Source organism: Quercus suber, unplaced genomic scaffold (assembly GCF_002906115.3).
Source record: "Quercus suber isolate HL8 unplaced genomic scaffold, Cork oak 2.0 scaffold_645, whole genome shotgun sequence".
NCBI lineage: Eukaryota > Viridiplantae > Streptophyta > Magnoliopsida > Fagales > Fagaceae > Quercus > Quercus suber.
The window spans coordinates 211,220-223,988 of record NW_027070086.1 but is presented as its reverse complement, the minus strand read 5'-3'; the positions used below and the strand labels follow the sequence as shown (position 1 = coordinate 223,988).

General features: G+C 33.3%; 1 protein-coding gene and 1 long non-coding RNA gene across 3 annotated transcripts; both read right to left on the bottom strand.

The window, feature by feature from the left end:
• Window positions 1-2,286: 2,286 nt before the first annotated feature.
• On the bottom strand, window positions 2,287-4,857 carry LOC112032365 (uncharacterized). 2 transcript variants are annotated; one of them, XR_002885085.2, is made up of 4 exons: window positions 4,641-4,857; window positions 4,406-4,527; window positions 3,481-3,612; window positions 2,287-2,523 (listed from the first exon to the last, which is right to left on the bottom strand). It is a non-coding gene; the product is annotated as an uncharacterized LOC112032365 (long non-coding RNA). The 2 variants fall into 2 exon arrangements; XR_002885084.2 differs by having other exon boundaries at window positions 4,406-4,485; window positions 4,641-4,850.
• A 1,145-nt stretch (window positions 4,858-6,002) lies between these two features.
• Window positions 6,003-6,764, bottom strand: LOC112032377 (uncharacterized). Its single transcript, XM_024065144.1, has one exon. It carries the CDS (start codon window positions 6,762-6,764, stop codon window positions 6,003-6,005), a length of 762 nt encoding a protein of 253 aa, XP_023920912.1.
• Window positions 6,765-12,769: the final 6,005 nt, after the last annotated feature.

Below are 12,769 nucleotides of genomic sequence, written 5' to 3'. Positions count from 1 at the left end.
TATGAATTTATGCTTAAAATGCTCAAAAAATTAATGAGTTATACATATAGAAATAAAATGAATATCAAAAGGAAAAAAAAATGTGATATTAATACTTTACATTTTTTAAAAAAAATTGGAAAAAGGCAATAATGCTTATATTAAGAAAAATCGGCTATGTCAACTTAGAGTACAGAAATAAAATGTGGACGAACATTATTCATCCACATAGCATAGTATAGTCTAGAACATTTAGTGCATGGCTAGCCAGATTGCGAGCTAAGTTATTACTTTCTATTCTAATATGAGAGTAATGTAATTGAACAAAAAACTAAGAACAAATCTTCATATCCTCAACCAATAAACCAAATGGCATAAGAGAACCACCATAATCTATAAAAGCTTTCATTAATACTTTAATTGATCGTTTTCATAGTGTTTTTGTTTATTTAATTTTAAGTGAATGATGCTATTAAATAAGAACAATGTTTTCTTCCAAACAGATGTGCACAAATCTCCTCTAACCTAATACATGGAGACTTGTAAAACTATATCCACATATATAATTGAAACAAGTCTCTCATGACTCATTAAACATGTTATATAACTATAAAAATACAAATGAATCATTTTATCAGTTACAACGTAGTAGGTTGAAGAAATTTTAGCCAAAACCAAAATAGAGGTAAACTTTCTTCATTAAATTATGAATACACCATTTTCAGGTTTTATTATTGGGTGGCTAGCCATTTCAGCCCCTGACCTATTACTGACACTACTATATATATTATCTACAATTAATTGCAACTTTGCCATTGTCACTTCAAACAACTTGTGAGAAAGTTGTGTTTATCGATGAATAAGTTTTGGGACATGGTTAATTTTGGAATATTATGTCAAAGATTTGATTGGTGTTCAAAAAGCTGTGGGCCTGGTACTTAGATAGATACTCAATATATAGCAGGCTTCAAGTTTCTGGTTTTGTCTTTCCCTCTAATTAAAGAAGTCCTTCGGCGAGTGGCAACCAGAATTTTGATGGATATACCGGAATCTACAAAAAATTTAGGTTGATAAAGGTGAAAAGGAGAGGCTGAACAAATAGACAGATTGAAAGCTAGAATTGCACGTGGCCTTTCATCTCAAGATTATTCTTAAAGTTCAACCTAGTCCACAGTTCTGTCCAGGTTCACTGCCATGGCTTTGTCTTCTCCATTTGAACAAAACCTAACAACCTATGTATGAAACTAAACCTAGGAACTCACTAGTCACTATAAATACTACGTTTAGAGCCATAGTCGTACCAAGCAACCATGAAGTGGTAAGAGTAACACACAGCGCATCAGATGTCCCCTAGAGTTCCCCTGAACGCTTCACTGGGGACTCTCTTTTTAAACAAGAGAGTGCAGAGAGCTAGGTCAGAGTCAGAGTCACTCATAACAATAATGAGGCACTTGTTCTAAACAGTGTATACTACTTTGACATTTTTCCATACACTGATTGGTACTTATGGTAGTTTAGGTTTGAGTTTATGTTGCAATATTACTCTTGCATGAGGGTAGCTATAAGTGTTGTTTTGCTGCTTTTAACTTGCTCATTATGATTTAAGTTTTATTTGTCTTTCCAATTTTTTTTTCTTTCCTGAACTAGCTAGTTAGTCTTTCCAACTTTTTGTTTGTTAATTAAAAACTTGTCAGTCTTTTCTAGGATAAAGGAATTCTTGGTTATATATATATATATATACATATTGCTTTTGAAGCATGTTTATTCACTAGTGAATTAGTAAAAGAGAAAGTCTAAATATACCATTTTTGAAGTGGTTAATTATGAGTGATAAATGAAAAGTGGTAAATTTGAAAGTAATTATCCACCAATATTAAAATCAACCTCTACAACAAATTATATATAAAGTTTTGAAAAAAATTGTATCTGTAGATACTGGTGGTGCTGGACTACAACAAATTTGACTTTTTTTAAGGGTCAGAACCCTTGAAAAAAGTATTAAAAACCCCTAAGAAAAATTATTTTAAGAGCTCTATCGTCTTTTGATAACTTTTGAAACTTATACCGTCGAAAAAGAAATTTTAAAGGGCTTCATAGGCCTCAAAACAAGTGCTCTAATCTTATTTTAAGGGTCAAGAGACCCTTAAATAACATTTTACCAAGGTTTAAAAGATTTACATTTACAACTCTTGATAAATTAGGTTATTTAAGGTGTCTTTTGACCCTCAAAATAAGATTTTATTTAAAAAATAAAAAAAAAAAAAACCCCCAATCATGCACAAAAAATACACACACACAAAATTACAATTGTTGGGATGATATGCTATGATATTGATGTATAGCAAAGTGATATCAATGGTCTCAAAAGTGATATGTCAATTATTGTTTAAGAGAAAAGATATCAACAGTCACACTATACAAAGACCAAATTTGTCCAAGAGTTAAAAGTTTTGATACATTTTATTCTTCATCATCATCTCCAAAGCAAGAAGTTATTAGCTAGTGCTATTGAACATTTCAACCATTATGGGTGCCCTCAAGTTTCTGAAAAAGAGATAATGAAACAGATTATGAAATTGAAACATGTAAGGAATACCAGAAGAAACATATGAAGAATAACCTAAAAGTAGGAACAAACTTCTGTGGAACCAAAACTAGTGAGATACCAAATCATCCAATAAATAAACTTACACCTATATAAACTAATAAAAGACCACAACATAGATCTTAAAACAAGCATAGTAATCATGGCATCCTATACTAGAGACACACATTCCTACTCCAAACCACAACTACAATAACCTTTAAAAAAATAAAAAATAAAAAAAAGGTACACATGCAAATCAAATGTAGGGGATTATATGAATCTATTATGTTCCATGAACCTTACCAAGGAACAATTCATGACCATTACTAGATCAATTACTTATGATTGCTCAAAAGTCCCTCTCCTAATCTTAAAAACTCATCCCAAGTACAAGAGATTCACTTAACAATGGTTGATATCGGGTGATTTCAACATTACAGTTTTGAGAGGCATTCGGTTTGCAGAAAAAATACTATTGAGATAAATCATGCAATAATATTACTTGTGTAAAATTGACCAAATTTCAACATATTTAAAAAATTAATGCCAACCTGTAATACTGAGGTGATAAATTTTGCATAGCTCAAAATGCCAAACAAAAATGGATAATTTATTTCAGAGAAACCAACCTCTAAATTTCTAAACTTTGCTTTTTGCATATGTACAAAAAGCAATACATAACTATAGAATGCAGGTTTTTCCCCCTTATCTCAAATTTAAAGAACAATGAGAAAGAGCAATAATGTGTAAGCATAGATAGCTCCACAAACATACAAATATCAATCGGCTTTACAATAACACCTGGGGACAGAATGTGGATCTGGATGAAAAAGACGCTGCAAGAAAACTTTGCACAGATAACACAATACATAGCTACAAAACTAGCTTAGCTTGGCTTTTTGCAAATGGCTTACCTTGGCCTAGTACTCCTTCCAGACTCTGCGAGCAATCTGATGACCTCCCAAATCAAATGCTTTGAACTTAATTTTCCCAATACTCAACTCCTCTGATGTAGGATACTGTGTCAGCTGTTGCTGTACTAATCTCTGAAAATCAATCAAAGAAGGCTTAACATCACCACTGACACCCAAAAAAAATTGCCCAAATGGACATACGACAATGCAAGGATCATGATATTCCATAACAAATATCATCCCACTAATTTGAACCTTCATAATTCATAAAATTCACACACATTTTCAGCATAACTAGGCCTTGCACAGAGAATATGATACTCCAAAATAATGCCGAGAGCCTTGAAGCCAAACCTTTGATAATTAAAAATTAAAAAGCTAGGTCTGAAGCAAATTAATTATTAAATTAATACGCATTAGATCCAAATACTACAAACAAAGACAAAGAGAGTGCCCAAGCATTTTCCACACAATAAAACAACAAACAATATAAATTAACACATATATCAACAATTGCGTAGTAACTCAGCAATTGATAAACTAATAGTTCTTGAATCCAAAGCGAAATAGAGAAATCAATATTCATTCATCAACACAGTCATAATATGAAAAGACAGCGAATTCAAATTGATTTTCACAAGCCTCACTGATCCAAACACCAAACAAGTAGTGCAGTTATACTAAGATCTGATTCGATGAGAATCTGAATGAAAAAAACAAGTTTTTGAATAATCTGATTCTGCATCAAAATTGATCAATTCGATCAGATAGAGATCGAATTTGCATGGTTTAATTTCGATAAAGTGATTGATTTAGTGCAACGCAATAGATCAAATAAAAAGCAATGAACATTAGAGTGCAACAGTGAAAGAATCGAATCGAATCGAATTGAATTGAATTGAATAGAAAGAAAGGGAAATTGAACCTTCTTGTTGAGACGAGAGGTACCAGGCTTTTGGCCATCGATTGGCTTGGTCTCAACGTGAGAAACCTTGAACACCATTGCTGAGAGAATGAGAGAAAGCATGACTTCCATTTCTCAGAAAACTAAGAAATGTGAAACGAAAATCATGGGGAAATCAATGAAAAAGTGTGGATAAACCCAAAAAAAAAAATCAAAGACGAAATCAGGGTTTGTGACTTCCATGATCAATTCGTACCTAATCGGAGCTGAGAACACAACGCCAGGAGAGACGAAGAGTCACAAATTGCGGAGATCAATTCGTACCTAATTGGAGCTGTGCGATTTCCATGATCATCGAGCTCTTTGAGCTGTATGCTTTCTCAGTTTCTGTAACAGAGTGAACAAATATTTTATCAAAAGGCTGTGGCTATCTTTTTAAATTTTTTTGTGGGTTTTTTCCAAGGGTTGAAAATTTTGTCAAATTTTATCAAGGGTTGTGGGCTGAAAAATGTAAATGTTTTGGTACAAAACTGGCCCACTCTTTTTTTCACATTTATTTCAAAGGTGTTTTAACTTACTTTGAGGGACCTAATAACCTTTGAGATAAAGTTTAGTTTAGTAATATAACCAAGCACATTTGTATGTATAAATTGTATCGACAGATTTTAGTAAACCTTCGATAAAAGAGGGTCGAAATAACTAAAGTTTGTTGTAGTGTGGAGAGATTGTAGCAAACATGCTTCACTATGTATTTACATGATTCATCCCTAGTTTGAATTGTTTTAGAAATGCCAAATATTGGTAGAATTATTACTTTTTGTCTTAATTTTCAAGTTATCTCTTCTTCCTTTGATTTGATTGTATCTTCTTTTTTTGCCCACCTCAAGCAAATTAAGCAATTTGCAAATTCAAGATGCTCCGTGTAATCATTTTGATGTCATTATTAATAAGCGAAAATTACACTTTGCCCATATGTAGTTTATACAAAAAAACATTTTGCCTACTTGTAGTTTAAAAACTGGCACTTTATTCACTTGAAATAAAATGTTTTTCGGACAAACCATAGGTAAACAAAGTGTAATTTTAGGCTTTAAACGGGACGATTGCATATCTTTGGATTCAAACCCATATCTTTATTACAAGCCTTAACTCGAATTCTGAGTCTAATACTAATTTGAAGGGTCACCTACAATATGGAAGCATGTCCAGACACAATTACTCTCGATTAATTCCCAATCTTCCAAATACAACCAATTGGCAGGAATAAAAAGAGAATCTTCCAAATTCAATCAACATCATCATATCTACTAATTAAGTATTGTATTTTTCTTGTTTTGGGACAATCCACTGACATTAAAATAAAAAAATTATAATGAATGGATTTGATCCATAGAATTCATATTCCACACAAACAAAAATGTCAAAAGCTACCAGACTTTAAATCTGTACAAATCTCAAATGTGAAGAGAGTCGACTAGCATATATCTAAAGAAATAGACAGTTCTGTAATTTGAATAAAAGAAAATCTTAATATGATTGATTTACTTTGGCTCAAAGATGTATTCTCATTAAAAAAAAAAATTTATATACATATTCAACCAAAAGCAACCAAGAATATCTAACTAGTAGGCACCTCAAAGCGACAAACAGGACAATAATGGCTCTCTTTCAGCCACTTCACTATGCATCCAGCGTGAAATACATGAGTGCAAGGCATGCACAAGGCTTCAGAACCTACTTCAAACTCTTCCAGACATATGGTGCAACTCTCTCTTTCACGTACACGTCTTCTCTTTGCTTCCGAACCCTCAACGCAATCTTCCACTCTCACCCTCTTCAACATCCCCTTCAACGCCGACTTGCTTGCTGGCACCATACCATATCTTCTTCTTCTCTCAAACTCCATTGCCGATTCCCTCAAAGCCCTAGTAATCCAATACCTTTCATCGCGCAAAAAGTCCTCTTCCACGATAATATCCACATATATAGGCAACACTTTACGACCCATGTTAGAAACCCAGTTGCCAATCTTTCGTGCAAAGCAAACCACTTCATCGGCTATACAGGCATGAAAATCTTCGTGGACTTCAGGTCTATAACCGAGAAGAATCGATATTTCTCGACACGAGTAGTCATAGCTCTTGAACATGTCCAAATCTAAGAACACACCTTTGGTGCTAGAGACTTGACTTGATCCGCTGCGTAATAAAACAAGATTTCCTTCGCATGTTCGGTACAGTGTTCGGCGTTTTACTTGTACAAAGAACTTGACATAAGCTTGAACCTTCGATGATCGTTGCCATGAATCAACGTGGTCGACGTTGATCTCTGGCTGCCAGACTCGATTGGATACCCGAGGATTAAGTTGAACGAATTGCATATTGATAAACAGAAAGAAGAAAAGAATTTGATCTATTCTGAAAAACACTGAGTAAACACAGGTTTTATATTGTGAAAGTATTCCTAATCCGATTGTTAATCGGAATAAGAGTAAAAGTCGGTTTCTAATAGTTTGCTTTGTTCACCGCTCAAAAGGGGTAACTTTATTTTTGCTAAGGGCGGCAAATTAATATATTGGAATATTAAATTATAAAAATTATATATTTTTTAATATTAATATATACCACATGGTAATAAAATAAATAAACTTTCATTACATTATCTTATTATATTTTCATCAAAAATATTTAAAAGGAAATATAAACAAAAAAAAAAAATTATAACTAATGTAAAATCCTTTGTTTTCTTATACTGAATTAATTAACTGCCTGATTGACAAATTCAATAATTTTTTTAAAATTGGTAGTAAAAGAAACAGCTAAGGGTTCAAACTCTAAACAAAAATTTTCAGTTTCAAATTATAATATCCATTAATTAAAAAAATTAAATTCTTACAAGTTTGAGTTTACAATTGCAGTGTTAAATGAAAGGCTTCGATCTGTGCTGCATTATGATTTGAGTGCTTGTGGATTTGTGCTAAATGAAAGGCTTGGATTTGTGATTATGTGTGAGTGGGTTGTGGATTTGTGCCGTGTTATATAATACTGATTATTTTATGTTTAAATCTATTATATTTGGATTTGTGCTGCGGTGTGAGTACGTTATAGATATTTTGTGTTGATTGTTTTTTTTTTAGCAAAAATGCAAAATTGACCTTCTAACTTTTACCATTTTTCATTTCAGTCATCTAATTTTTATTTTTGTCAATTCAGTCCTCTAACTTTCAATTTTTTGTCAATTCAAGGTTTCGTTAGATCTTCTCAACTCCGCACAATAGCGTCTAACCTTGGTGTATTGCTCATAAAAGTCCCCTCTTACCATGCCTCTAGCAATGTCTCTAACTCTATATGCCTTCGAGAAGGCAAGCTCCACAGTAACATCCCACCCCACTGCAACTACCAAATTTTTAGCTTTAAATTCAATATTAGTTTGAAACTGATCAACATACTTTTCTGCCACCCATTGTGCAGAAACTTGCCTACTATGGAAAGATCTAATGCATGTATGAGTATCATACAACGCACAAATCCGGAAGTTTGCCTCCTTATCAATACTTGCAGACACTTTCCAATGACAACCTTCAACACATTTATACCTCACCCTAGCCTTCTTATTCTTTGACAACTTGATGCCATATCCATGCTTCAATTTGTAAGCTCGTGCAAACTCTTTGAAGTGCTTGTTGTCCCTAAATGACATCCCCAACACAAACTCAGGATCCTTTAAGTATTCACTTTTGAATTCAAGTAATTTTTTCCTTTTGCTCACTATCAGAATTGTCGGGAGAATGCAACTGATCCGAGGATGCATAGTCGGATCCACTTGGAATTTCGTCCAACAGCCAATTAAAAAGAGTTGGAACTAGATCTAGGTGGGATGGTGATTGGTTTGCAAAATTAGGTGGGTGTGACAATGGATGGATGACATTTGTGAGTTCTTGTGAGGGCTGGTTGTTGTGGGTTATGGTGGGCTGAATTGTGTAGTCATCCACAGTAATTTCATATAATTATTCATTGGTTGGGTCATCATAGTCAGAGTCATACTATTCATAATCCACATCTCCCATGACACCATTCCCATCCTTGGCCCTAACACCATTCCCTTCATCAACTACATTACCACCCTCCTCAAACTCATCATCCGCAAGAGCCTCATCCTCATCCCCATCCTCAACATCAACTTCATCAACATCCCCATTCTCCACATCAACTTCATTATCATCACAATCACCATCAATGTCATCAATACCCACACCCTCCACACCAACACCACAACCAACCAAATTTGCAGCATCAACAACACTGACATCCCTAACGAATAATTGTTTCTGAACAGGGGTTGCATGTTCTACATAAATATCTATTTTAGGATCAATGGGATCAAGACACTTAAATAATTCATGACTATCACCGTCAGTAGACAATATCTTAGGTCATTGTCAAGATCTAAGCCAGGCACAAGATAATAAAACTGGACATAATCCAATACCCCTAACTCCACACAAAAATTCTTAACCTCCGGTACAAAAAAGCAATCCGAATCCACATTATCATATACTTTCACCTTGCCACCTATATACGTCCTCTTCTTAACTGAGTGGTGCAATACTCCATTGTAGTGAAGAACTAATGTAAAATTCTGACCAATCATCTTCCCTCTAAAAGTTTAAAATGAAAAAAGTCAGCACACAACATAAGTATTTTAGCTGACAAAGACAGTGTTAAGTAACCCCACACACACTATTAGCCCAACAGAAAAATAAAGTGCTGACATCTAAATACCCCACACAGCAAACAATTCCTCCAAGTGGGGACCAAATTGTTTCAAAACAATAAAATTGCATGTGAAGATGTTCAGCAGACAGACAAAAAAATATATATTATCCACTCAAAAAAATAAAAAATAAACCATATAAAGTTGATTATCCCGTTCTCACCTAACAGTCAATAAAGTCCAACATAAACAAACAAAATACAAAAAAAAAAATACTTTCCAACAAAAAAAGTCACCAGCTTTATAAAATACACAACTCATTGTTCTGCTACTACATATACCCAAAAAAAACACACTAAAACTATTCTTGTGCTTATTCTTTGCTAGGTGAAGGTAATTATGAGAGAAGTGTTGGTGGGTGAAGGTATTTATGAGATGACCCATTTATATACAGATTAGTTGGAGGGTCACCAATTCCGAAGCTGCAAAAATATGAGTGAAGTATTTAGTCATTAAGCTACAAAAATATACCTGCAAAGTGGCTAGGAAAGAAGCAAAGGAGAGGCAAGGAGGAGCTATGGTAAGGCAAGGTAGAGCACCGATTCAAAACCGTATCACCAATTCAGTCAAGGTAGAGCAACGAAGGTGGTAGTGGTTTACACTGCGAATTTTACGGTGGGGTGGTGGCGGTGAACTCAGTCTCTCTCTCTCTCTCTCAAACTGGCTCACTCTCCCTCTCTCAAAATTTCACAAGTTAGGGATTTAGGTACATGGTTTTCTTTTGATTTCAAGGGAAGGGGAACGGCATCCCCCTTAATGTTTTTTTCTTTTTTCTTTTCTTTTTTCTTTTTTCTTTTTTCTTTTTTTTTTTCTGATTTTAATTCCGAAAAAAAAATAAATAAAAAAAAAAAGACAAAACGGCGTCGTTTTACTGATTCAAACGACAGCAGTAACAACACAATAACGGAGTCTTGAATTGACAAAAAATTGAAAGTTAGAGAACTGAATTGACAAAAATGAAAATTAGAGGACTGAAATGAAAAACGGTGAAAGTTAGAGGGTCAGTTTTGCATTTTTGCCTTTTTTTTTTTTTTGTCCAAATTAATGGTGTGGGTATAATAGTGTCGCTGCCTGATATATTTCAATATATTTTTATAATTTATATTTGTTAATAATAGTTTGAGTTTTTCAATTATAATTAAGAGGTACTTAAACACAATTTTGTCTAACTGTTCATACTACCAACCAAAAAAAAAAAAAAAAAAAGTTTCATAATTAGTTTATAAAATTATATATTTTCCATTTCAAACTGTACATAGTTGAACCATTTAAAAATGCTAAAACAATCACTAGTACTCTCCCCATCTCAATAACAACTATGCAGATGCAGTGCGTATTTTGCGCCATAGATGAAAAAAATGAGTTTTTGAGTGAAGAAAGTTCAAAATTAACTATAAATAATCGTAATACCATAAAAGAATGTATGAGACAACTTTGTTGGGTCAAATTTAATTTATGAAATAAAGTATTTTCTTTGTTTAATTTTTTTTTGTACATAAAAATTCAGTTATATTTAATTTGGCCTTCTCTAGAAAAATTCCAGCTTTGCCACTAGTAAATTAAGCAAACTGAATTGAATATATTGGACATGCATGGGTATCTCACACCTTTACACATCCTAACTTAATCCCAAAACTTGTCTTTGTTGAAAGTAACTTGTTTCTTCTTATCCATGGACTTACTTTTAAATAAAATGGATTTTTGTTTCTTGTTTTGTTTATACATTAACAAATATAAAATAAGTGGCAACATTGCAGTGATTACATTGGCAACTCCGTTGTGACCAAATCCAAACAAAAATATTTTTCACCAAACTCTTTATTTAAAATATAAACCTTTAGGGGAGCATCATGTATGTCCTGGTGTCCACAAATCGGCAACTCACTAAGATCAATCCAAACAAAAATTTGTTTTCAAATTCTCTAATTAAATAGAGACTATGGACTACAGTAGAGAAAATTCAATTAGATTTCAATTGGATTCTCAATTTGCGTCAAGTGTCCCATCTAATTTTTAATTTTTGTAACAAATGAATTATTGAGTGTAAAAATCAAAGAATCCAAATCCAATTAGATTTTAAATTGGATTTTAATTGGAGTTCAATTTTATTTTATATATATATATATATACACACATATAATGAGAAACCATTACATATTTTAGAATTGTATAGTTTAAAAAATGTGTAAGCTAATACCATGTATAATTTGAACAATTTTTCAAAAAAATGTATAATTTAAACCAAGTAATTATGATTTTTTTTAATTGTATATGTGTATATGAAAGGAATTGCACACTAGTGTAGCCATGATTTAGGTACACAGATTAATGCTAATATGCCTGACGCAAAGAAGTGCAAGTCATTAAAAAAATTTTAAGCAAAGCAAGTCATTAATTTAAGAAAAAGAAACCTTGATAACTCTTTTGACAAGGAAGATTATTAACCACTAAACTAGACTTGTTCAAATATCAGTTGCTAACCAGAGTTCCCCCAGTAGAACAGAATTCCCCTTCGTTATGGAACTAAAAAGAGCCCCAGTGAAGTGCTCAAGGGAACTCTAGGAGACACCTGACTATTCCTTTCTCTTGGTATGGTTTGGTGATAAGAAATTGAACACCAAACCTACCATATTTATAAAGGAGATTCTTTGTGCAAATTTATTCATATACACAGAAACCGGTGCCCTCAATTAGGAGAGGAGATGGAACAGTTAAAAATAAGAGTTATTCACGTATACAAATTAGGTTTCTCGAACTGAACCTGGTAAGAATTGTGGGTAAAATGGGAGGGTAGGGAATATTGAGGTGAGTGGCCAGAAGTTCTCTCCCAAGCCTTTTCTATTGTCATTTCTAAGACCTTTCCTCTTCTATCTTTTTCATATAAACAAAGCTTAATTAACTTAGACATTACAAATAAATCTTGAAGTCTAAGCGCATTAGCTTAAGGATGGCAAGATAGAGTAATGCTAGCTACAGTTCCAACTTTTTTCACTAACACATTTCAGGAGTAGCTCAGATGGTATATTGATTTTCATATGGATCTGTTATGCAGTGGAATTAGAAATTGTTCTTGTTATGCAATGATATTCAAATGGGAGAGATGAGAACTTTTCTTTATCCATAATTGTCAAGATCACTGCATAGCAGGTTGCTGTGATAGAGTGCAAGCATGGATTTAACCTTTGAGGTAGGAGTGCAGGTCATCATTATTGAAGGCGATTCTAGAACTAGTTTTTACTATTTTATCATCCTCGCCTAGCTAGAAATTGTTTTCTTTTGGACCATTTGATTCAAGAGGCAAAGTGGAAATGTTCACGGTTTAAAAAGGTTGTCTTTAATTTAATCCCATCTTCTTGTAATCGACATGCCCTTGCTTCTTCTTCTTCTTTTTTTTTTTTTTTTTTTTTTTTTTTTTTTTTTTTTTTTTTTTGGTGCTGAATAAAAGAATGGGTAGGAGGGCAATCGATCTGAATTGTCATCTTCCACTTAAGCATGATTATAGTGACACCTTATCCGTTGGAATTGGGCTTACCCTAGCAGGAGATCCAGATAACCCATAACTATATACCCAGCCTCATCGAGGACACTAGTCCCTTGCTTTAGCTCTTGTGG